Source organism: Staurois parvus, unplaced genomic scaffold (assembly GCF_062004578.1).
Source record: "Staurois parvus isolate SC_StPar_1 unplaced genomic scaffold, SC_StPar_1.0 ptg000827l, whole genome shotgun sequence".
NCBI classification, from domain to species: Eukaryota; Metazoa; Chordata; class Amphibia; order Anura; family Ranidae; genus Staurois; species Staurois parvus.
This window is the reverse complement of record NW_028318623.1, coordinates 7,748,487-7,775,005: the sequence shown is the minus strand read 5'-3', so window position 1 is coordinate 7,775,005 and position 26,519 is coordinate 7,748,487. Positions and strand designations below refer to the sequence as shown.

The 26,519-nt window shown below is 41.2% G+C and overlaps 2 protein-coding genes across 2 annotated transcripts in view; both read right to left on the bottom strand.

Annotated features, from left to right (window-relative positions):
* Window positions 1–6,424, bottom strand: part of LOC149443903 (cell adhesion molecule CEACAM5-like) — a 96,285-nt gene extending 89,861 nt beyond the window's left edge. The window contains exon 1 of the mRNA XM_089655235.1: window positions 6,284–6,424. Within this exon, the coding sequence (XP_089511361.1) occupies window positions 6,284–6,314 (31 nt within the window). The 5' untranslated portion in view covers window positions 6,315–6,424. The remainder of the gene's footprint in view (window positions 1–6,283) is intronic.
* A 10,329-nt stretch (window positions 6,425–16,753) lies between these two features.
* Window positions 16,754–25,761, bottom strand: LOC149443902 (cell adhesion molecule CEACAM10-like). Its single transcript, XM_089655143.1, has 2 exons — window positions 25,426–25,761; window positions 16,754–17,352 (listed from the first exon to the last, which is right to left on the bottom strand). The coding sequence occupies exons 1-2, from the start codon at window positions 25,469–25,471 to the stop codon at window positions 16,991–16,993; spliced, it is 408 nt and encodes a 135-aa protein (XP_089511269.1). The 5' UTR covers window positions 25,472–25,761; the 3' UTR covers window positions 16,754–16,990.
* Between the last annotated feature and the right edge of the window lie 758 nt (window positions 25,762–26,519).

Below are 26,519 nucleotides of genomic sequence, written 5' to 3'. Positions count from 1 at the left end.
ATTAACCCTTTGATCGCCCCCAGATGTTAACCCCTTCCTGCCCAGTGCCATTATTACAGTGTCAGTGCCTTTTACCACGTGATCAGCTGTGTCCAATAACACAGAAGATCACAATGTAAATACAGTTGCTGGGTTTTGGCAGCACTTTCCTCACTCTGTCCCAGCATGAGGAAAGTACTGCTGATAACTGGCAAATGACACAGAGGACATCTGCACTGATCATCAGGGTACTGATGATCAGAGCACAGGAATGCCACCCACCAGTGCCCAGTAATGCCGTCAGTCAGCGCCACCCATCAATGCCGCCTATCAGTGCCTCCTCATCAATGCCCACCAGAGCCGCCTCATCAGTGCAGCCTATCAGTTCCCATCAGTGTTGCCTATCAGTGCAGCCTCATCAATGCACATCAGTGAAGGAGAAAAATTACATGTTTGCAAAATTTTATAAGAGAAACAAAGAAAAACTTTTTTTCTAATTTTTTGCTCTTTTTTTTTAAATGGTGCAAAAAATAAAAACACCCAGTGGCGATTAAATACCACCAAAAGAAAGCTGATAAAGTGTGATAAAAATACAAAACAAAGCATATGGGTACAGTGTTGCATGACCACACAATTGTCATTCAACGTGCAACAGTGTTGAAAGCTGAAAATTGGCCTGGGCAGGAAGGGGGTGAAAGTGCCCGGTAGGCTAGTGGTGATTAACCCCCTGTCAGGTTTTTTTTTAATTTCCCAAAAGTGGGAGATTTCCTTTCACTATTTGTCCCGTAGCCACAACAGGAAGTGAGAGAGAATCTATTCAAAGTGAGGTCCCCAGAATAGGTGTCACCATTAGAAGATTTCCCCTCTATTCCTGTTCTGGCGGCAACTCAGATTTTTATCCCTCCCTTCCACTTCCATTGACAATGGTCAGCAGATCAAATAGAGAGCAAATCTCTGCAACAGGGGACACAGACAGCAACATAGTAATAAAGAAATTTGTAGTGAGCGCTCTCAAATATATATAGCAGCTGGAACACTTCAGGTAACCACAATACCTTTAAAATATAAGTATATCAATGTAACAAGAAACAGTGCAGCGCTCAAGAATTAATAAATAAATGAAAACAAAGTATATATATGTATATAAAAGTCTGTGCAATATCCGTGGTATCGTCTGGTAAAGTGAATACACGTCCGGAGTATATACTGCCTCGAAATAATAGCAATGCGCACTCACCAGAAATGCATGGATTATGCGCATGTAGGGTTAATCATCCCAGATATCAGATCCAAAGAAGACCGAGTGGTGGGCATCCTACTCACGGTGGGTCATCAGAAACACCAAGACAGATCCAGAGGTCCCCTTAAGGCTAATCAGGTAATCCACACTGATGGTATTGATCCCTCTTCTGGCTGGTAAAGGCACCCTTTCTGTGGGAGTAACAGCTCCACAAAGGAGCCCCAAAAAACAGGTGCCAGAGATAGCGTAGTATGCTCTTAAGTGATTTTATTGGTCAAACATAGTATTGGGCAGTATGCATATCACAACATAAGTATAGAAGTGAAAGACAGCATTACTGACCCCAATAAAGATGGCCGCCGGGCCTCCTCGTGGCTCCGGCGGTAGGAAATGACGTCACGCTCTGCACAGCTCCTCCTTAGGCCTTTCGTGCTACAGGCACATCATCAGAGGGGAGGCTGTACAGAGGCGTGACCGACGTCAGTGTAATATATAGGGGAAGATGGCGCATGCGCGGTTACCCGCAACCATCTTCCCGTAGAGTCCGCAGTGCGCATGCGCGCAAACGGAACCGCCATTTTGCCGTGGATCCGCATTATAAGTCATATAAAGAAGAGGGTTGGGAGATTCCTCCACTTTACCATCCTAGTAGCTGCAGGATATTCAGCCACAGACCCCAGGGGATCGATGGAGCAGTATACTCCTGTCTAATAAAGTGACAGTGCTCCATTTTAAATAAAGATCTAAGGATATACAGTCAGGTCCATAAATATTGGGACATTGACACAATTCTAACATTTTTGGCTCTATACACCACCACAATGGATTTGAAATGAAACGAACAAGATGTGTTTTAACTGCAGACTGTCAGCTTTATTTGAGGGTATTTACATCCAAATCAGGTGAACGGTGTAGGAATTACAACAGTTTTCATATGTTTTTCCCACTTGTTAAATGACCAAAAGTAATGGGACAATTGGCTTCTCAGCTGTGCCGTGGGCAGGTGTGTGTTATTCCCTCATTATCCCAATTACAATGAGCAGATAAAAGGTCCAGAGTTAATTTCAAGTGTGCTATTTGCATTTGGAATCTGTTGCTGTCAACTCTCAAGATGAGATCCAAAGAGCTGTCACTATCAGTGAAGCAAGCCATCATTAGGCTGAAAAAACAAAACAAACCCATCAGAGAGATAGCAAAAACATTAGGCGTGGCCAGAACAACTGTTTGGAACATTCTTAAAAAGAAGGAACGCACCAGTGAGCTCAGCAACACCAAAAGACCCGGAAGACCACGGAAAACAACTGTGGTGGATGACCGAAGAATTCTTTCCCTGGTGAAGAAAACACCCTTCACAACAGTTGGCCAGATCAAGAACACTCTCCAAGAGGTAGGTGCATTTGTGTCAAAGTCAACAATCAAGAGAAGACTTCACCAGAGTGAATACAGAGGGTTCACCACAAGATGTAAACCATTGGTGAGCCTCAAAAACAGGAAGGCCAGATTAGAGTTTGCCAAACAACATCTAAAAAAGACTTCACAGTTCTGGAACAACATTCTATGGACAGATGAGACCAAGATCAACTTGTACTAGAGTGATGGGAAGAGAAGAGTATGGAGAAGGAAAGGAACTGCTCATGATCCTAAGCATACCACCTCATCAGTGAAGCATGGTGGTGGTAGTGTCATGGCGTGGGCATGTATGGCTGCCAATGGAACTGGTTCTCTTGTATTTATTGATGATGTGACTGCTGACAAAAGCAGCCGGATGAATTCTGAAGTGTTTCGGGAATATTATCTGCTCATATTCAGCCAAATGCTTCAGAACTCATTGGACGCCGCTTCACAGTGCAGATGGACAATGACCCAAAGCATACTGCAAAAGCATCCAAAGAGTTTTTTAAGGGAAAGAAGTGGAATGTTATTCAATGGCCAAGTCAATCACCTGACCTGAATCCGATTGAGCATGCACTTCACTTGCTGAAGACAAAACTGAAGGGAAAATGCCCCAAGAACAAGCAGGAATTGAAGACAGTTGCAGTAGAGGCCTGGCAGAGCATCACTAGGGATGAAACCCAGCGTCTGGTGATGTCTATGCGTTCCAGACTTCAGGCTGTAATTGACTGCAAAGGATTTGCAACTAAGTATTAAAAAGTGAAAGTTTGATTTATGATTATTATTCTGTCCCATTACTTTTGGTCTCTTATCAAGTGGGAGGCACATATGCAAACTGTTGTAATTCCTACACCGTTCACCTGATTTGGATGTAAATACCCTCAAATTAAAGCTGACAGTCTGCAGTTAAAACACATCTTGTTTGTTTCATTTCAAATCCATTGTGGTGGTGTATAGAGCCAAAAATGTTAGAATTGTGTCGATGTCCCAATATTTATGGACCTGACTGTAGCTGTGAGGTACCTAATTATATATCGAGGGCATTCTCAATGGCCCCATAGTGAGTGGTATATACCTACAGTACACGGACCACGGCAAGGTGGGTGCTCTACATTAAATAGAACACTTATATAATCAACAAAATCCCCCAATTCTTATTAAGATGAAATAAAACATCAGCATAAAAGAGAAAAAAATTCAAAATCAAATATATCTGATATGGTCATATACATGTATATAAAAATCTCTATTCTAGCACATAAACAATTTATTATTAAAATAATACTCATCATTACTCTAATCTTGTGATCAGAAATAGGTAAATAGAATAAAAAATGGAGTAAAAATCAATATAAAATATAAAAAAGATTGTAAACTAAAAACGTTAATAGTATTTCCAAATATAAAACGCTCATTAAAAATAAAAGTTAAAAGCCGTAGTTGAAAAAACTCCTAATTATAAACGCACAAATATGAATGTATCATACATAGGAAGAAATATAAAATAAAATACATAGGCACAGAATAGAAGGTATTAGAGAGACGTCTCGGTTAGCTGTTGGCTATAAAGCAGTTTACGTCTACTTCTATATTATGCCCTAGGCCAGTGGTGGGCAACCTTTTTTTTCAACTGAGCCAAATCTCGCCAAAACCACGATTGAAATTTATTTTGAGAGCCACATTTTTAAAACTGAAAATACATAGGATGGTACACTGTTTTTAGTTTCAATAAGTTTTTATAGTAATTCATCCCCCATATAGTAATTCATCCCCCATAGTAATTCATCCCCCATATAGTAATTCATCCCCCATAGTAATTCATCCCCCATATAGTAATTCATCCCCCCTATAGTAATTCATCCCCCCTATAGTAATTCATCCCCCCTATAGTAATTCATCCCCCATATAGTAATTCATCCCCCATATAGTAATTCATCCCTCATATAGTAATTCATCCCCCATATAGTAATTCATCCCCCATATAGTAATTCATCCCCCCTATAGTAATTCATCCCCCCTATAGTAATTCATCCCCCCTATAGTAATTCATCCCCCATATAGTAATTCATCCCCCATATAGTAATTCATCCCCCATATAGTAATTCATCACCCATATAGTAATTCATCCCCCATATAGTAATTCATCCCCCCTATAGTAATTCATCCCCCATATAGTAATTCATCCCCCATATAGTAATTCATCCCCCATAGTAATTCATCCCCCATAGTAATTCATCCCCCATAGTAATTCATCCCCCATATTAAATCATCCCCCATATAGTAATTCATCCCCCATATAGTAATTCATCCCCCATAGTAATTCATTCCCCATAGTAATTCATCCCCCATATTAATTCATCCCCCATATAGTAATTCATCCCCCATAGTAATTCATCCCCCATAGTAATTCATTCCCCATATTAAGTCCCCAAGTCCCCCCTGTGTCAATTTACTTACCTTTTCTCCGCGCGTTCCTCTCGCCGTGTTCCCGCGCCGTTCCTGTCTTCAGGGCGGACTGTGAGAGGAGCCTAGCTCCCCTCCCCTCACGTTCGTCACGCTGCCCCGCCTACACACATCCTGACAGCCACATCCGCGGGCCGGATTAAAAGGTCCTGACTTTTGGGGCGGCCGCCCGAGAGGAGGGAAGGGAGCGGGCGCCCGGCACACAGAAGAGCCGCATTAGCGTGTGTAAAGAGCCGCATGTGGCTCGCGAGCCGCGGCTTGCCGACCACTGCCCTAGGGGGTACAATGTATTGAGCTCAAACACCCACTTCGTTTCTGCTTGGGAGACCGCTCTTGTTTTGTTAATCCCTCTCCAGTGGTTGCCAATCACATCAATGCCAACAAATTTCAAAGATGATGGATCCATATTATGGTGAATACGATAGTGATTAGACAATGAATGTTCCCTAAATCCTCAACATAACCCAGACTGATGTTGTGAAGCTTTACCACTCGTTCCAAATAAAAAGATATTGTTTTAGTTTTAGATGCACTTTAGTGCCGGTGTGGTTTACAAATTGAAATCGCACCTGAAATCGCATCTAATGAATGTCGGTGTCTTAACATGTAGTTCTTGCATTACTTTTTCTATAGTTTTGTTGTGACTTCACATTCATAGAATAGAATAGAATGGAAATCGCACTGCAAATTTCAAGAAGTCGTTGGAAATCTTCACAATTAGTAATAGTCTTCAGAAATCGCACCTGAAATTGCACTGAAATTGCACACAAATCATGCGATTTAAAATCGCAGCGTTGTGACCGGTGACTTAAAGCTAGGTTAGGACCAGATATACAAAGTAAACTTCTAAATTAAAAAGATATTGAGAGACACCAATGTTTTGTACTTACAGGTTCAATGCTCCATTCACACTTGTGCAACTGGTCATGTGACTTTGGATACATAAAGTCTCATGACAAGTCGCAGCCCATTAATTTCAATGGCACTCTTTCCAATCAATGCGACTTAAAGACTCAACAACAAAGGTTCCTGAATTAACTTCACTAAATCAATACTTTGATGTGACTTGAGTGCCAGAGAGTGTCAAAGTTGTATCACAATTATCAAAATTTGCACACCAAAGTCGCACTGGACTTTAGAGTCGCACTAATGGGAACCGAGCCTTAGTGATGGAATTCTGCTCTGATGGCAGATGATTCTTATACCTACCGAATGTTACATTCACATATACAGAGTACATGGCAGTAAGCTGCGTCACTGAGTTCCTGGCCACACATGTGTAAGTCCCCTCATTCTCAGTCTTCTCTTGAGCTACCTGAAGCTGGCTCTGCCGTTGTTTTATATCTGTCCCATTTAGTCTCCAATGGTAGGTGGCGGGTGGGACAGAAACAGCAGAACATTCTAATAAAATGACGGAATTTGAAGGTGACGTGTATTTTACTTTCACGTTTTCTGGACCATCTGCAATAACAAAAAATTCAACATCAGAATAAAATTGCTAAAGAGAAAAAAAAAGTAATTGACTAAGTGATACCAAGATATTTGAAAGATTTCCTCTCTATCACCATTCTGGTGACAACCCAAAATTTTGGATTTTCTTTCACTCCCTGTGCTTTCGCTCCCTGTGATTTCACTCCCTGTGATTTTACTCTCTGTGATAACACTCTCTGTGATTTCACTCCCTGTGATTTCACTCCCTGTGATTTCGCTCCCTGTGATTTCGCTCCCTATGATTTCACTCCCTGTGATTTCACTCCCTGTGATTTCACTCCCTGTGATTTCACTCCCTGTGATTTCGCTCCCTATGATTTCACTCCCTGTGATTTCACTCCCTGTGATTTCACTCCCTGTGATTTCACTCCCTGTGATTTCACTCCCTGTGATCACAATAAACAGGACAAATTTCCAGTTTTACTGGGTGGACTGTTTTTTTATGGAAGCATTTTGATGAAGTTTTGATTAATTTTCAATGTAATTCAATGGGGAGGGGAGGTGTTAAACGTGCACTAGAGATGTGCACAACTGTAAAATTTGTTTTGCTGTGTTCCGGATCTGTTTGGTAAGTTAATAATGTAATGTTTCATCAAATTTGTTATGTTGCAATGTTTCATTTTTGCAGTTGTTTTCCTATATTCAGATTATTTTTGTATGTTGGTTATTTTCAAATCGATTTGAAATGATAAGAATTCAAATTCGAAATGGAAACTTAATGCAGTAAGTACAGGAAGGTATAAAAAAAAAAAAAGGAAAAGAGGATGACTTAGGCTGCTTTATTGAATATAATAAAGAATAGAACAAAACAGAATAAAAAATACAAACGAATATAAAAAAATAGAACGAACATAGCCGTCTTCTAAAATTCGAATTTCCGAAAGATGGCTATATTCGTTCTATTGTAATAAAATCTATTCTATTTTTTCTATTCTACTATTTTTTCTATTCTACTTCATTCTATTCTATTTTAGCATTTTATAGTTTATTCTATTCTTCTTTTCTATTCTATGATTTTATATTTTATTCTGTTGAGCAGCCTCAGAGTAAAAGCTGCCTAACTTTGCACCTGTTTAGTAAATTGCACTTTACAGTTACTCTCTTTCTGATCTTTTGGCCGACTAACCATTCTGTTAAATCTCTACCAGAACTGTGCAGAAATCTAGCATAAAGCACCTCCTGTATTATGCCTCTGTACAGGAATCTGTATAATAAAGACTGGTCACTGCACCTTGTGCAGGGTGACTGGTCTTGTCTCCGCCCCCTCCTGTAGTGGGTGGACCTACTGGACTCCTCCAACCTTTGGCTTTGGCTATTCTTTGGCTACAGAGCATTATATTTACAAAAACATTTTTGGGATGTTTGAAGCTCAACTTTGTTTAGGAGTGGAGTGGTCTGCCTGCTTGTCACTTGGTCAGGTCTTAGGCCTTAGGATCCATTCACACTTGTGCGACTCCAAAGTTGTGCGATTTCCATTGCGATTTTGATGCAGCTTTGGATGGGTGCAACTCGGATGCGACTTTGGCTTTGACTGTTGCACAACTGTCGCATTGATAACATTAAGATGTGACTTTTGAGAGTTTACATTGCAGTCTATGGCACTCAAGTCACATGAAAGTCACATCAAAGAAGTGCAGGGACCTTTTTAAAGTCGCTGTGATTTAAAGTCGCATACATCCGAACGATTTCCAGTGAAAAAATGGGCTGCAACTTGTCATGCAATTTTATGTGTTCTAAGTCATATGACAAGTCGCACAAGTGTGAATGGAGCCTTGGGGAGATTTGTCTTCAATTCCTGTCCTGCTGACAGTGGTTTCAACAGACATGAAGGGTGGTGGTGGTGGGGGGGATTGGTAACAGGGACACAAATGAGGGTAAATCTCCCAAATAGAGCCATGAATAGCAGGAAAGATGGGTTTTTGGCTCAGCATTACCCTATACTAAGCTTGATTACAGGCAGGATACTTTGTATTTTTCTGTTAGCATGACAGTCCCGGCTACTTACACGCCACGGTCATTGTGACGGGATCACTGTTCTCCGTACTGACAGGGTTACTAGCCTGGCATCTATAATCTCCGGAGTCCGAACGGTGAATCCTGGAGAAGGAGACAGTCCTGTTATCTTGAGATAGAGTGGCCCCAGAAGGGAGAGGGGCTCCTGAGGGGAACCTGCTCCATAATATTCTCTCTGCATTAGTAGAGGTACAGTTGAGGGTGACTGAATCCTTTTCTTTAGGAAGCGAGGAGGAAATTGTGATTGTAGGTTTACCAACCATGTCTGTAGGGGGAGAAAAATGGGAACAGTTCTACTACAGGAAGGTCTGTCTGGTTCAACTACACAATTGTAACAAAAAATATAAAACTGCACTTGGTGCAAAATAAACATGAAAAACAAGCATGCGATCTTAACCCCGCCGGTCACATCAAACCCTACTTTGATATTGTGTGACTTACAGTGAAGTCACACGATTTCAAAGTCAGATGACATGCTGATTTCAGGTGCGATTTGCAAGACATCTGATACAGATATCTATGCAAATCACACCAAATGTATTACATGTACTACTTTAGAAATCGGTGTGGTTCTGACCCAATCAAATCGTTATGACCGCTCTAATTGTGGACAATAGGCTGCGATTTGCAAGTCGCATGGCATGAAAATCGCATGCCAATTCGCATTTAGTGTAACGGGGGTCTTACTCCAAGACCAGGCCTATTTTGACACTTTTTTATTTACCTGTAAAAAGATTTATTTTTTTTACTTTTGCAAGAAAATTACCTAGAAACCCCAAACATTACATATATTTTCAGCAGAGACCCTGGAGAATAAAATGGTGGTTGTTTATGTCACACGGTATTTGCGCAGCAGGTTTCAAACACATTTTTTTTTCAAATACACTCTATATATATATAGGCGCCAAACTATTCGCCTGAGCAAGGAACGATGGGGGGGGGGGGGGTGCATTACATTTTTTATTTATTTATTTTATTTGAATGTTTTTATTTTTACACAGTCACTTTGTTATTTTTCTTTTATCAAAAAGACCCCAGATCTCTCCTCTGCACTTAAAAGCATTCAAAACACCAAGCTCCATGATTTTAGTTTTTTAAAATTGCGCTGTTGACATCCGGGTAAACCATAAGTGACGTCAGGTCATTGCTTCCGGGTTACCACAGTGGAGATCCTGATCTAAATCGATTTGTTTGTTCGGACGTCCGGCCAGCCAGTGAATGCAGCGGCTGATAGCTTGGGTCTCCTGGAGGGATGGGAGAGCCCGAGCGAACAGCGGAAGGGCGGAAGGGGGGGGGAAAGTCCCCTCCTGCTGCTTGTAATAGCGATCGAGCGGCTAGTTAACCAATAGGATCGCTTTTACAAAAGAGCAGACTGCTGGCTCTAACATATAGTACTGGGATGATGCCTGTGGCTGCAAGCGTCATCCTGGTCAGGGGATGACCAGAGACTGCTGACCTTTGGGGAGGGAGGGGGAGCGGGTACCTGAATTTGACAGGTACCCGCTCCCACTTCCGCGGAGTTGTCCTTCCCTCTTCTTCCCGGGCCGGCTTCTTTGACAGCCGGGTGCCCACTGCGCATGCGCGAGATGTGCTGCGCTTTGTGAATGGCCCGGCACCTTCTAGGACCTGTCATGTGTCCCAGAAGACACTGGATCATTCACAAAGCACAGCACATGCGCAGTGGGCACCCGGCTGTCACAGAAGCCAGCGCGGGAAGACTGTGCGGCGCTGGAGCGAGGAACAGGTAAGGCCCTGCAGGAGAGAACAGCTGAGCGGCCGGCCCGGTATTCTGACATGGCGGCGGCAGAAATACTGGACCGGCCGCTTTATATTTGCTCCATAAGACGCACTGACATTTTCCCCCCCTTTTTTGGGGGAAAAAAGTGCGTCTTATGGAGCGAAAAATACGGTACTCTTAGTTCACCCACGTCAATACCGAACACATTCACCCCCTTCCTGCCCAGGCAATTTTCAGCTTTCAGCGCTGTCACACTTTCAATTACAATTGTGCGGTCATGCAACACTGTACTGTATGAAATTCTTATCATTTTTTCACACAACTAGAGCTTTCTTTTGGTGATATTTAACTGCCTTCTAACTACTGCTACAGGGCGGCAGGGCTGCGCAAAATCACACATATATATATATGTGATTTGCATTTCCAGGTAGGGAGCGCGTACACCGTCCTACCCGCACAGCCATTGGCGGCTAGGGATGTCAATCACCGGGTCCCGGCCAGAGATTCCCTGCAGGCACCCGACGATCGCCGTGTAAAGCTGACGGGAGAGATCTGTGTGTAAACAATACAGGTTTCTCTCCTGCCAGCAAGCACATGCTGCTGTGTATTTCTCTGCACAGCATGTCTCCCTAGTAAAACACACATGGCACATAATGTTAAACAGCACACAATTAACCCTTTGATCGCCCCCAGATGTTAACCCCTTCCTGCCCAGTGCCATTAGTACAGTGTCAGTGCCTTTTACCACGTGATCAGCTGTGTCCAATAACACAGAAGATCACAATGTAAATACAGTTGCTGGTTATTGGCAGCACTTTCCTCACTCTGTCCCAGCATGAGGAAAGTACTGCTGATAACTGGCAAATGACACAGAGGACATCTGCACCGATCATCAGGGTACTGATGATCAGTGCACAGCAGTGCCACCCAGTAGTGCCACCCACCACTGCCCAGCAGTGCCTTTCATCAGTGCCCAGTAATGCCGTCAGTCAGCACCACCCATCAATGCCGCCTATCAGTGCCTCCTCATCAATGCCCACCAGAGCCGCCTCATCAGTGCAGTCTATCAGTTCCCAGCAGTGTTGCCTATCAGTGCAGCCTCATCAATGCACATCAGTGAAGGAGAAAAATTACTTGTTTGCAAAATTTTATAAGAGAAACAAAGAAAAACTTTAGTTTTTCAAATTTTTTGCTCTTTTTTTTAATGGTGCAAAAAATAAAAACACCCAGTGGCGATTAAATACCACCAAAAGAAAGTTGTGTGTGATAAAAATGCAAAACAATGCATATGGGTACAGTGTTGCATGACCACACAATTGTCATTCAATGTGCAACAGTGTTGAAAGCTGAAAATTGGCCTGGGCAGGAAGGGGGTGAAAGTGCCCGGTAGGCTAGTGGTGATTAACCCCCTGTCAGGTTTTTTTTTAATTTCCCAAAAGCTGGAGATTTCCTTTCACTATTTGTCCCGTAGCCACAACAGGAAGTGAGAGAGAATCTCTCCACAGTGAGGTCCCCAGAATAGGTGTCACCATTAGAAGATTTCCCCTCTATTCCTGTTCTGGCGGCAACTCAGATTTTGGTTTTACCGCTTCCTTCCACTTCCATTGACAATGGTCACCAGATCAAATAGAGAGCGAATCTCTGCAACAGGGGACACAGCCAGCAACATAACCCAGACTGATGTTGTGAAGCTTTACCACTCGTTCCAAATAAAAAGATATTGTTTTAGTTTTAGATTCACTTTAGTGCCGGTGCGATTTACAAATTGAAATTGCACCTGAAATCGCATCTAATGAATGTCGGTGTCTTAACATGTAGTTCTTGCATTACTTTTTCTATAGTTTTGTTGCGACTTCACATTCATAGAATAGAATATAATGGAAATCGCACTGCAAATTTTAAGAAGTCATTGGAAATCTTCACAATTAGTAATAGTCTTCAGAAATCGCACCTGAAATTGCACTGAAATTGCACACAAATCATGCGATTTAAAATTGCAGCGGTGTGACCGGAGACTTAAAGCTAGGTTAGGACCAGATATACAAAATAAACTTCTAAATTAAAAAGATATTGAGAGACACCAATGTTTTGTACTTACAGGTTCAATGCTCAATTCACACTTGTGCAACTGGTCATGTGACTTTGGATACATAAAGTCGCATGACAAGTCTCAGCCCATTAATTTCAATGGCACTCTTTCCAATCAATGTGACTTAAAGACTCAACAACAAAGGTTCCTGAATTAACTTCACTACATCAATACTTTGATGTGACTTGAGTGCCAGAGAGAGTAAAAAGTGCATCAAACTTATCAAAATTTGCACACCAAAGTCGCCCTGGACTTTAGAGTCGCACTAATGTGAACCGAGCCTTAGTGATGGAATTCTGCTCTGATGGCAGATGATTCTTATACCTACCAAATGTTACATTCACATATATAGAGTACATGGCAGTAAGCTGCGTCACTGAGTTCCTGGCCACACATGTGTAAGTCCCCTCATTCTCAGTCTTCTCTTGAGCTACCTGAAGCTGGCTCTGCTGTTGTTTTATATCTGTCCCATTTAGTCTCCAATGGTAGGTGGCTGGTGGGACAGAATCAGCAGAACATTCTAATAAAATGACGTAATTTGAAAGTGACGTGGATTTTACTTTCACGTTTTCTGGACCATCTGCAATAACAAATAATTCAACGTCAGAATAAAATTGCTAAAGAGAAAAAAAAAAGTAATTGACTAAGTGATACCAAGATATTTGAAAGATTTCCTCTCTATTACCATTCTGGTGACAACCCTAAATTTTGGATTTTCTTTCACTCCCTGTGCTTTCGCTCTCAGTGATTTCACTCCCTGTGATTTCACTCCCTGTGATTTTACTCTTGGTGATATTGCTCCCTGTGATTTCGCTCCCTGTGATAACATTCTCTGTGATATTGCTCCCTGTGATTTCACTCCCTGTGATTTTGCTCCCTGTGATTTCGCTCCCTGTGATTTCACTCCCTGTGATTTCACTCCCTGTGATTTCACTCCCTGTGATTTCACTCTCTGTGATTTCACTCCCTGTAATTTCACTCCCTGGGATCACAATAAACAGGACAAATTTCCAGTTTTACTGGGTGGACTGGCTTTTGATGGAAGCATTTTGATGCAGTTTTGATGCATTTTCAATGTAATTCAATGGGGAGGGGAGGTGTTAAACGTGCACTAGAGATGTGCACAACTGTAAAAATTGTTTTGTTGCGTTCCGGATCTGTTTGATAAGTTAATAATGTAATGTTTCATCAAATTTGTTATGTTGCAATGTTTCATTTTTGCAGTTGTTTTCCTATATTCAGATTATTTTTGTATGTTGGTTATTTTCAAATCGATTCGAAATGATAAGAATTCAAATTCGAAATGGAAACTTAATGCAGTGAGTACAGTAAGGTATAAAAGAGGAAAAGAGGATGACTTAGGCTGCTTTATTGCATAGAATAAAGAATAGAACAAAAGAGAATAAAAAATACAAAAGAATAGAAAAAAATAGAACGAACATAGCCGACTTCTGAAATTTGAATTCTGAAAGATGGCTATAGTCATTCTATTCTAATAAAATCTATTCTATTTTTTCTATTCTTCTATTTTTTCTATTCTACTTTATTCTATTCTATTTTAGCATTTTATAGTTTATTCTATTCTTCTTTTCTATGACTTTCTATTCTATGATTTTATATTTTATTCTGTTGAGCAGCCTCAGTGTAAAAGCTGCCTAACTTCGCCCCTGTTTAGTAAATTGCACTTTACAGTTACTCTCTTTCTGATCTTTTGGCCGACTAACCATTCTGTTAAATCTCTACCAGAACTGTGCAGAAATCTAGCATAAAGCACCTCCTGTATTATGCCTCTGTACAGGAATCTGTATAATAAAGACTGGTCACTACACCTTGTGCAGGGTGACTGGTCTTGTCTCCGCCCCCTCCTGTAGTGGGTGGACCTACTGGACCCCTCCAACCTTTGACTATTCTTTGGCTACAAAGCATTATATTTAAAAAAACATTTTTGGGTTGTATGAAGCTCAACTTTGTTTAGGAGTGGAGTGGTCTGCCTGCTTGTCACTTGGTCAGTTCATGTCTGAGGCTTCAGGATCCATTCACACGTGTGCAATTTCCACTTTGATGTAGCTTTGGATGGGTGCAACTCGGATGTGACTTTGGCTTTGACTTTTGCACAACTGTTGCATTGATAACATTAAGATGTGACTTTTGAGAGTTTACATTGCAGTCTATAGCACTCAAGTCGCATCAAAGTAGTGCAGGAACCTTTTTAAATTCGCTGTGATTTTAAGTCACATACATCCGAACAACTTCCAGTGAAATACATGGGCTGCAACTTCTCATGCAATTTTATGTGTTCTAAGTCGCATGACTAGTCGCACAAGTGTGAATGGAGCCTTGGGGATATTTGTCTTCAATTCCTGTCCTGCTGATAGTGGTTTCAACAGACATATAGGGTGGTGGTGGTGGTGGTGGGGGGATCGATAACAGGGACACAAGTGAGGGTAAATCTCCCAAACAGAGCCATGAATAGCAGGAAAAACAGGTTTCTGGCTCAGCATTCCCCTATACTAAGCTTGATTACAGGCAGGATACTTTGTATTTTCCTGTTAGCATGACAGTCCCGGCTACTTACAGGCCACGGTCATTGTGACGGGATCACTGTTCTCCGTACTGACAGGGTTACTAGCCTGGCATCTATAACCTCCGGAGTCCGAACGGTGAATCCTGGAGAAGGAGACAGTCCTGTTATCTTGATATAGAGTGGCCCCAGAAGGGAGAGGGGCTCCTGAGGGGAACCTGCTCCATAATATTCTCTCTGCATTAGTAGAAGTACAGGTGAGGGTGACTGAAACATTTTCTTTGGGATGCGAGGAAGGAATTGTGATTGTAGGTTTACCAACCATGTCTGTATGGGGAGAAAAATGGGAACAGTTCTACTACAGGAAGGTCTTTCTGGTTCAACTACACAATTGTAACAAAAAATATAAAACTGCACTTGGTGCAAAATAAACATGAAAAACAAGCATGCGATCTTAACCCCCCCGGTCACATCAAACCCTACTTTGATATTGTGTGACTTATAGTGAAGTCGCACAATTTCAAAGTCAGATGACATGCTGATTTCAGGTGCGATTATCAAGACATCTGATACAGATATCTATGCAAATCACACCAAAAGTATTGCATGTATTATTTTAGAAATCGGTGCGGTTCTGACCAAATCGTATTGTTATGACCGCTCTAATTGTGGACAATAGGCTGCGATTTGCAAGTCACATGGCATGAAAATCACATGCAATTCGCATTCAGTGTGACTGGGCTCTTAGTCCAACACCAGACCTATTTTAACACTTTTTATTTACCTGTAAAAATTTGTATTTTTTTTCTAGAAAATTACCTAGAAACCCCAAACATTACATATATTTTCAGCAGAGACCCTAGTGAATAAAATGGTGGTTATTTATGTCACATGATATTTACGCAACAGTTTTCAAACGCATTTTTTTTTTCAAATACACCTCTATGGAATTTTAATGCTCAAAAACACAATATAATACCCAATTGTTTGGTAGAATATAAAAGATGATGTTAGGCCGGGTCAAAAAATGTGTAACATGTCATGCTTTAAGACTGGAATGGCGCCAAACTGCAGTACAATTGGTAACCTGTAAAAGTGTCACCTAAGGAGATTTGTGAGTTACACAGGAGGTCTGATGCTAGAAGTATTGCTGTTGCTCTGACATTCGCAGTGATATCTCACATGTGTGATGCGGTCGCTGTTTACATACGGACACGGAAGCAACGCTTGCATTCGCCTGAGCATGGAATGATGGGGGGGGGGGGGGGGGGAGGTGCATAAAATGTTCTATTTATTTATTTTATTTGAATGTTTTTATTTTTACACAGTCACTTTAATTTTTTTTAAAAGCATTCAAAACACCAAGCTCCATGATTTTAGTTTTTTTTTAAAATGGCGCTGTTGACATCCGGAAGTGACGTCAGGTCATTGCTTCTGGGTTACCAAAGTGGAGACCCTGATGAAAGTCGATTTGTTTGTTTGGGCGTCTGGCCAGCCAGTGAATGAATCGGCTGGTAGCTTGGGTCTCCTGGAGGGACAAGAGAGCCTGACCGAGCCTCAGAAGGCGGGGGGGGGGGCTGGGCGTATGTCCCCTCCTGCTGCTTGTAATAGCGATCGAGCGGCTAGTTAACCACTACGATCACTTTTACAAAAGAGCAGACTGCTGGCTCTAACAGATAGTACTGGGATGATGCCTGTGGCTGTAAGCGTCATCCTGGTATAACGGCTCAAACTCCAGTGACGTACGGCTACATTGCTGGAGCTGAAGAGGTACTTTAGGTTAAATAGGGGGGTGCTAGAACCCCTGTCTTTTTTTTTTCTTTAATGTTTTCGGGTTTCACCCTTAATGCTGAGTAACACATGCACTGGCCCTTTAAAAAAAAAAAAATCACTTGGCATTGGACTGGCTGTGGCGCCGGCAGTCTCTGATTGGCTGTACACCGAAGATCCTGAACAGCTGGGATGGAGCTGATGCTGGAATAAGGCGATGTCTGCTATAACCCCCGAAACTATTACATGAAAACACGAGTCCATTCTGGATAAATCTGTCAATCTTCTGATGGATTACTCACCATAGATTTTCAGGTGTACATTGGTATCACTTCGTTTATCTGCTTGTATCCTCACTCTGTAATCTCCCTCATCAGAGATATTTAGGATGGAGATCTGTAGAGATCCATTGGGGAAAGTTGTCATCCTATCACGGATGAACAGAGGTCCAGGAATTATTGGATTATCACCAGGGATATATGTAAGGATTTGATATTCTCTGTCTGTGGTGGGTCCTTTATACCAAACAAGAGACTTAATTTCCCCAGTAATCCCAGTAACACTCAGAGTGACAGATCTCCCGATGACCGGATACGGAGGGATCACCTCAATACTCATCATTCCACTGGACACATCCACCAACACACCGAGGAGAACTGCAAGAGAAAGTGACAGATAAGAAGATCAGGGATCAATTGTTTACAATGTGTAAAGTGTTCAATCCATGAGGTCTATGTATCAGCCCCATTCACACCTGAGGGTTTTGTAGCTTGTAGCTCAAAGCTCAAGAAATGCTCAGCAAGCAAACACTCATTGTATTCAGTAGTCCTTGTTCACATTGGGGAATCCTGTTGCTTGTAGCTGAATGCATCTCACTGTAAAAAGTACATGAACTAGTTTTCATGCAGAATTGAGTGTTTTTGCCCCCAAAGATTTCAATGGGAACACCTGAAAGCCTTGATTCAAGCATTTTTTTAGTCCAGGTTCACACCTATGCAGGTTGCGTTTGAAGGTCGTACATGAAGGTAAAAAAGCTTGAGCCTTTAGAACTACTTTAAGTTCACCCACGTCAATACTGAACACATTCACCCCCTTCCTGCCCAGGCCAATTTTCAGCTTTCAGCGCTGTCACACTTTGAATTACAATTGTGCGGTCATGCAACACTGTACTGTATGAAATTTTTCACACAACTAGAGCTTTCTTTTGGTGGTAATTAACTGCTTTCACGCCTCCCTATAGCAGAATTACTGCTACAGGGCAGCAGGGCTGCTCAAAATCACATATATATATATATATATGTGATTTGCATTTCCAGGTTGGGAGCATGTACACCGTCCTACCCGCGCCGCCATTGGTGGCTAGGGATGTCAGTCACCTGAGATTTCCCGCCGGCAACCGACGATTGACATGTAAAGCTGACAGGGGAGAGATCTGTGTGTAAACAATACAGGTCTCTCTGTTGCCAGCAAGCACATGCTGCTGTATATTTCTCTGCACAGCATGTCTCCCTAGTAAAACACACACGGCACATAATGTTAAACAGCACACAGTTAACCCTTTGTCCCAGATGTTAACCTCTTCCTGCCCAGTGCCATTAGTACAGTGTCAGTGCTTTTTATTAGCACTGATCACTGTATCAGTGTCATTCGGATGTCAGTGGCAGTCAGTTCCTGCCGCAGTCCTGCTATAAGTTTCTGATCACTGCCATTACTAGTATAAAAAAAATAAAAATTCCAGTATCTATACCGCCATTTGTAAATGCTATAACTTTTACGGAAACCAATTAATTTACATGTATTAGGATTTTTTTTTAGCAAAGACATGTAGCAGAATACATTTTGGCCTAAATTTATGAAGAAATGTAATTTTTAAATTTTTTTTACTGGATATGTTTTATAGCAAAAAGTCAAAAATATTGTTTTCTTTTCAAAATTGTTGGACATTTTTTGTTTATAGCACAAAAAATTAAAAACGCACAGATGATCAAATACCAGCAAAAGAAAGCTCTATTTGTAGGAAAAAAGGACATACATTTTATCTATGTACAGCGTTGCATGACCACACAATTGTCAGTTAAAGTCACATAGAGCCGTATCGCGGAAAATGGCCTGGTCAGGAGGGGATAAATCCTCTGGAGGGCAAGTGGTAATCAGCACTGTTTTTTTTTATTTTTTGCTAAATTAAAAAAAAATGTTGAAAAAAAACACGTTTTTCTTCATTTCTGTTATCAAATTTTGCAAATAAATAATCTTTCTTCATGAATTTAGGCCAAAATGTATTCTGCTATATTTCTTTGGTGAACATAACCCAAATCTGTGTGTAATATTCAGTCTGTAGAAGAGTTACATAGTCCACAAACTCTGAAAATCGATCACTGCTGATGTACTGAGACCCCGAAATGCCAGGATAGTACAAATAACAACCAAATGACCCCTTTGAGGAAAGTTGACAGTCCAAAGTATTTTTTTTTCTGGTGTGGCGGAGATCAGGGACATTGACTGGTGACAGTATGGAAAAGAAAAAAAGCACAGTGGTTAAATGCTTAGCACTTCTGCCTGGCAGTACTGGGGTTGTTGGTTCAAATCCCACCCATGACACAACCTGCTTAGAGTTTGCATGTTTTCCCTGTGCCTGTGTGGGTTTCCTCCCACACTCCAAAGACATGGTGGTAGGTTAATTGTCCCTAGTATGTGTATGTATGAATGTAAGTTAGGGACCTTAGATTGTACACTCCTTGAGGGTTAGGGACCGATGTGAATTTACAATATGTATATGTGAAGCACTGTGTATATTGACAGCACTATACAGTATAACTAGAAAATCTACAATTTCTGGGGAAATTGTGTGAAGTGTTCTTGCAGCCAATCGTAAATAAGTGATTGATGAAATGTAAGCAGTGCACATGGCAAGCCTGATAGACTGAGAAATGCATTTCAACTTGGTGACTCATCTGCCTGTGAGTCATGTTTGGTTGCTATATCAACTCAGTCTTTCAGTCACAGGAATGTGAGAAGGGCTGTTCTAAACACACTGCTCCAACTTGCCAACTTTACTGGCGATTGCCATCTTCAAACACTTGTAGTTTTAAAAGTATAAATGCTACAGCGAAGAGCTTAATATTATGACAATCACAAGAACCAGAGCTACATTTTGATGTATAGGATGTCTCTGAAATATTAAAAATGAAGGCACAGTTGCACTTTAAAAATGTCCCTTCAAATTTCAGGTGGCTGTGAGTGAAGTTTCAATGAAAGTCAATGGGAGGGGTGAGTTGCAAACAAATGGTCATATTGTGAAAACTATCAGGAGTATGGCTTAGCCGTGGACATTTTTAGTGACAGCAGGGATAGCTGAATGTTTTGATATAAGATATGTGTAGGTGGGCATGAAAATGACAGAGTGATGGCAGTTTACAAATCATGTTCTGATTTTTCCTTCCACACTGTAGCTTTCTCATGTCTCACTCTAGTTGCTCCATTCATTCCTATGGGAAAATTTCACCACAAAAACCGCGATATTTCGTGAACCATTTGGCGAAACGTTCCACAAAGTAATAGCACACCAATCGGGAACAATCCGTACGTTTCGGTATATTACTTGTCTATGTAGTGTAAAAACTGTGGGAGGAGTTAGGGTGGTAAAATTGGCTATAATAATAAGAACTAGAAAATCTACAATTTCTGGGGAAATTGTGTAAAGTGTTCTTGCAAGTAACCCTAACCAAATGATTGATGAAATGTAAGCAGTGCACATTGCAAGCCTGACAGAGGGAGAAATGCATTTCAGCTTGAATTTTGCATCTCACAGTCCAGCCTGTGTGACTCATCTGACTCTTGAGTGACCTTTGGTTGCTATAGCAACTCACTCAGTCAGGAATGTCAGCAGCTCTGTTCTAAGCTGTTTAAACTTGCCAACTTCACTGGCGATTGCCATCTTCAAACACTGGTAGTTTTAAAAGTATAAATGCTACAGCAAAGAGCCTTATATTGTGATAATCACAAGAAGTAGGGCTAACTTTTGATGTATAGTATGTTTCTGAAAGATAAAAAATGAAGGCACAGTCGCAGTTTAAAAACGTCCCTTAAAATTTCAGGTGTCTAGAGTGGATTTTCAATGAAAGTCAATGGGAGGGGTGAGTTGCAAACAAATGGTCATATTCTGAAAACTATCAGGAGTATGTCCTAGCCGTGAACATTTTTAGTGACAGCAGGGTTAGCTGAACGTTTTGATATAAGATATGTGTAGGTGGGCTTGAAAATGAAAGAGTGATGGCAGTTTACAAATCATGTTCTGATTTTTCCTTCCACACTGCAGCTTTCTCACTTCTCACTCTAATGTGACTCAGCTGCCCCCTGAGTGACCTTTGGTGCACCTGTGACTCAGTCAGTCACAGGTGTGTGAGAAGCACTGTTCTAAACACACTGCTCAAACTTGCCAACATCACTGGCGATTGCCATCTTCAAACGCTTGTAGTTTTAAAAGTATAAATGCTACCGTGAAAAGGTTTATATTGTGACAATCACAAGAAACAGACCTAACTTTTGATGTATAGTATGTCTCTGAAAGATAAAAAATGAAGGCACAGTCGCAGTTTAAAAACGTCCCTTAAAATTTCTTGTGTCTAAGGTGGAGTTTCAATGAAAGTCAATGGGAGGGGTGAGGTCCAAACAAATGGTATTGTCCAAACATATTGTGAAAACTATCAGGAGTATGTCCTAGCCGTGAACATTTGTAGTGACAGCAGGGTTAGCTGAACGTTTTGATATAAGATATGTGTAGGTGGGCTTGAAAATGACAGAGTGATGGCAGTTTACAAATCATGTTCTGATTTTTCCTTTGCACACTCTAGCTGTGCTCTGCTGCCACTGTACATGCACCATTCATTCCTATGGGAAAATTTTGCCACAAAAACCGCGATATTTCTTGAACGATTCGGCGAAACGTTCCACAAAGTAATAGCAATCCGATCGGGAACAATCCGCACGTTTTGATATATTACTTGTCTTTGTAGTGTAAAAACTGTGGGAGGAGTTAGCGTGGCAGATTTGGCTATAATAAGAATAAGAATATACTTGTGAGATAACAATACGTGTTTCTGCTATGCAAGAACACTTAATAAGAATATATATGTGAGACTAGAAAAGGTACAATTTCTGGGGAAATTGTGTAAAGTGTTCTTGCAGCCAACCCTAACCAAATGATTGATGAAATGTAAGCAGTGCACATGGCAAGCCTGATAGTGAGAAATGCATTTCAACTTTTATTTTGCAGCTCACAGTCCAGCCTGGTGACTCAGCTGCCTGTGAGTCATGTTTGGTTGCTATAGCAACTAACTCAGTCACAGGAAGCTGACAGGCTTTTCTAAACACACTGCTCCAACTTGCAAACTTCACTGGCGATTGGCATCTTCAAACACTTGTAGTGTTAAAAGTATAAATGCTACTGTGAAAAGGTTTATATTGTTCGAATCACAAGAGCCAGACCTACATTTTGATGTAAATTACGTCTCTGAAATATAAAAAAATGAAGGCACAGTCGCAGTTTAAAAATGTCCCTTCAAATTTCAGGTGGCTGTGAGTGAAGTTTCAATGAAAGTCAATGGGAGGGGTGAGTTGCAAACAAATAGTCATATTGTGAAAACTATCAGGACTATGGCTTAGCCGTGGACATTTTTAGTGACAGCAGGATTAGCTGAACGTTTTGATATAAGATATGTGTAGGTGGGCTTGAAAATGACAGAGTGATGGCAGTTTACAAATCATGTTCTGATTTTTCCTTCCACACTCTAGCTTTGTCAGTTTCCACTCTAGTTGCGCCATTCATTCCTATGGGACAAATTTCACCACAAAAACTGTGATATTTCGTGAACCATTTGGCGAAACATTCCACAAAGTAATAGCACACCAATCGGGAACAATCCGTACGTTTCGGTATATTACTTGTCTATGTAGTGTAAAAACTGTGGGAGGAGTTAGGGTGGTAAAATTGGCTATAATAAGAATAAGAATATATATGTGAGAAAACAATAAGTGTTCTTTGCAAGAACAATTAACTACCTGAAATAAATAGAAAGAAACAAAATGTTTTAAATGTTTACATTTTTTTTTCTTTATTACATTTTTTCTTTGTTTACATTTTCTTATATACTGTGGCCACAGCAATACAGTGTTACCATAGTAACACTGTACTACTCTGGGGAGGTGTTCAGGGGTGAAGCTTGATCACAGATCATGATAAAGGGCCAATCACAGCGGTCCTTTACGACGTGATCAGTTGTGTCCAATGGCACAGCTGATCATGATGTAAACACTGTTGCCGGTTATTGGTTGCACTTTCCTCATGCTGACAACCGGTAACCAGCAACTGTGAAAGAGGACATCAGTGCAGCCCCAACATTGTCTATCAGTGCAATCCTAAAAGTGTCCATCAGTGCTGCCAGTCAGTGTCTATCAGCACCACCAATCAGTGCCACTGATCAGTGCCCATTGGTGCCGCATATCAGTGCAGCCTCTTCAGTGCCTCCTTGTCAGTGCCCATCAGTGCTGCCTAAGATTGCAGCCTCATCAGTGCAGCCAATTAATGCCCATCAGTGCTGCATATCAGCGCACATCAGTGAAGGAGACAAATTACCTGTTTGAAAAATGTTAAAACAGAAACTAAGGGGAAATATTTTTTTTCCAACATTTTTGGTCTTTTTTTCTGTTTGTTTAGCAAAAAATAAAAACCCGAGTGGTGATTAGATACCACCGAAAGAAAGCTATACTTGTCTCAAAAAAATGATAAAAATTTTATTTGGGCACAGTGTTGCATGACGGGGCAATTGTCATTCAAATATAAAAGGTGCAGCCTTAAACAAATTAAAACAACATGTTAAATGAACATAAAATATAGTAGCAATATAGTCAGGTGCAAAATAGTAGATCACACTAAAGTGAATTTTAGTGAGTAAATGTCCCAAATAACTGAAACGCCCACGTGGGGATCCAATAGATCCTAATGGAGTGCGTGGGGGCGGGAATCCGGTGTGTCACACAGTGGATATAAGGTATAAAGAGTGCGCACTCACCAGAAGTGCGTCAAACATGCGCATATGAGATTATCCTGTCTCATCTGGTAGTGGTCATCTAACACAGGGTCAGGGTCATACACCATCCAATCTCATCTAGGGTAGGTACTCCAAGAGCCTTATTGCATGTCACCGTCTGGGGTCCCTTTAAACAGGTTCTGCAAGTGGGGACTCAATCCAACAGGCATTTACTTGTACCATTTAATATGGCTGCATGATATAGTTTGATTGTGATCACCACCTCAGTAAATCCTGTCGATACCTGTGCGGCTGCTGTGCACACACCCTTTTTTTTTTTAACCGAAGACACTGAGTTTATTGCTTTAAGGAGTAACAGATCAATATATGAGAAAATGGTGAAGATAAAAACACTGACCATGTACAATTCAGGATGGCCACCAGCGGTGGTCAGACGTCCAGAAACTGTAGCTCCTCTGACGCGATGCACATCATCATAGGGTGCTTGGCTTACAGACAGGGACGTCTGGTAGCTGCTCTTTATATGGAAGAATGTTTGGAAATGGCGCCAGCGATTATCGCGGCTGCCATTTTCCCGGCTACCGGTATGCGCTACTTTTAATGCGATTTGCATAGACATCTGTATCAGATATCTTGCGAATCGCAAGGAAATCGGCAGGTCACCCGATTTTGAAATCGTGCAACTTCACTGTAAATCGCACGATTTCCAAATCGTCCTTGATGTGACCGGGGGCTGAACCAAGATTACAAAAATAATAAGTGCTGCGCTGCTAATATATAAGTGTCAACAATCCAAACGTGTGATTATATCCGTGCAAAAACAAATAAATGAACCACGGACACAATCACAAGTTTGGATATTTGACACACATATTTGATTAGCAGCGACAACACTTATTATTTTTGCAGGAACTAGATTTCTCCAGCATCCTAGGAGGGTGCTATATCATCAAACTGTGGAGACATATGACACTACTTACCAAGCTATACCTGCTTTAACTGTCATTTTGTAAGAAGACATCTTCCTATGGCTTTTAGAGATCTATTTAGGCTGCTACTCCCATCAGTCAAATCAGCTTCTTCTAAGCCGGGCGAAATGTATATTTTAAAACATCCATTCCATTGCAAAATATGAAATGCCAGAAAATCCTCCACCCTTCCCGATGTGAACTTCTCCTCATCCAGGACACCCCTGTACCATTCCTCTCCCTCATCAAAATCACCTCCCCTGTAATGTGACCACTTGGCCCCCAGCATCACCCTATTATTCTTCTCTACTTCACCAAAAACCCCTTTTACTCCCCAACTCTAGCATCCTCTCTGTCCCTGTGTATGCTGTGTCTCTCCTTCTCCACCAATTCCCCCTTCCTCTCAGACATGCAATTTTTTTCTCCTCCAGGGTCCTGATGGGGGGGGGGGGGGGTAAGCCGCACGTCATTCATAAACCATTAAGACTGAAGGATTCACTTAGATGTCACCCATTATGCCTGCCTGACTGCTGAGTCATTCATCAACATTAGACAAGCAACTGGGCAATGCCCATATTTATCCCATGACAGGTTCACTTTACGGAAAAACAAAAACCAGCATTACAGACCCCAGTCTATGGGTATACATTTTGGAATGCCCCGGCCCATACAACCGTGTCATGACATTGGTAGTTTTTTCTCAGTTGGCACTTACCTGGCACAATAATACTGGAGCCGAAGCAATGTTGCTTGGTGACCATTTTCTGACTTCACAAACTTAGACACATAAATGAATACAACAGGGATTTATTTCATGAGGACTGCGGCATCTCTTTGTTCCTTGTAATCCTCTGGGTCACTTTTGATTTGCTAGATTCCTTTATTTGGGTCCAGGATATATGAAATCTGTAAATCTTAGATTGTAGGTGCTTTATGTCCAGTGTTCCCCTGTGCTTCCTCTATGTCTGGATGACTCTTCGTGTATGGGGGAAATGCAACGTGCGGGAGGAACAGTAAGGGAAGTAATGTAATATTTCACAATCTGTTACTCTGCACATGGCTGGTTCCTATAAAGGAAATAGTATAAAGCTTCCACATTCTAAAAATGTAACGAAAAAAAATTGCTAGACAAAAATTGTACAGCCAGATTAGCGGATATTTTAGGCACAGTGAGAGACCACACTATCATATAAAATATCACAGTTTATTAACATAGGATAATCACAAAAATAATTTTTTAGTACAAGAAATACACAACCCCCTAACACAACGGGGGGGGGGGGGGGGGTTGTGGTACATTGCCTATTTCTTACATATGACGCATAACATGTCACCTATAGCATGGATGTTGATTTCAAAAAGAGTAAGACTGAGAAATAGAAAACGGTCAACGCGTTTCGCCTATATATCTGGCTTCTTCAGGTCCGTAACTTCTGTGTAAGGGAGAGCAGTATTACTATATATACAATATAGAGAGGACAAGCAATATATACACAATCAATTATATGCAACAAAGTAAAAAATACATATAATAGACAAAACCAATCATTAAGCTTACATAGGAACGTGACAGCCAGTGATATCTAGTCTGGGGGGCAGACATAGGAGACCTGAGTGCACAGCACAGGCAACAGACCAGGGAACTCGATAGTATATAACTGGGTCCTATAAAAAGAAGCACATAGAGCCACCAGCAAATAGTATAGTTGTGTTGTAAATCTAAATATACTAATTAACGAATGCTTAGGCCAAATATATGGAGTCATACTCACAATGATCATAGATTGTGCCCACATATAGGTAGAACTC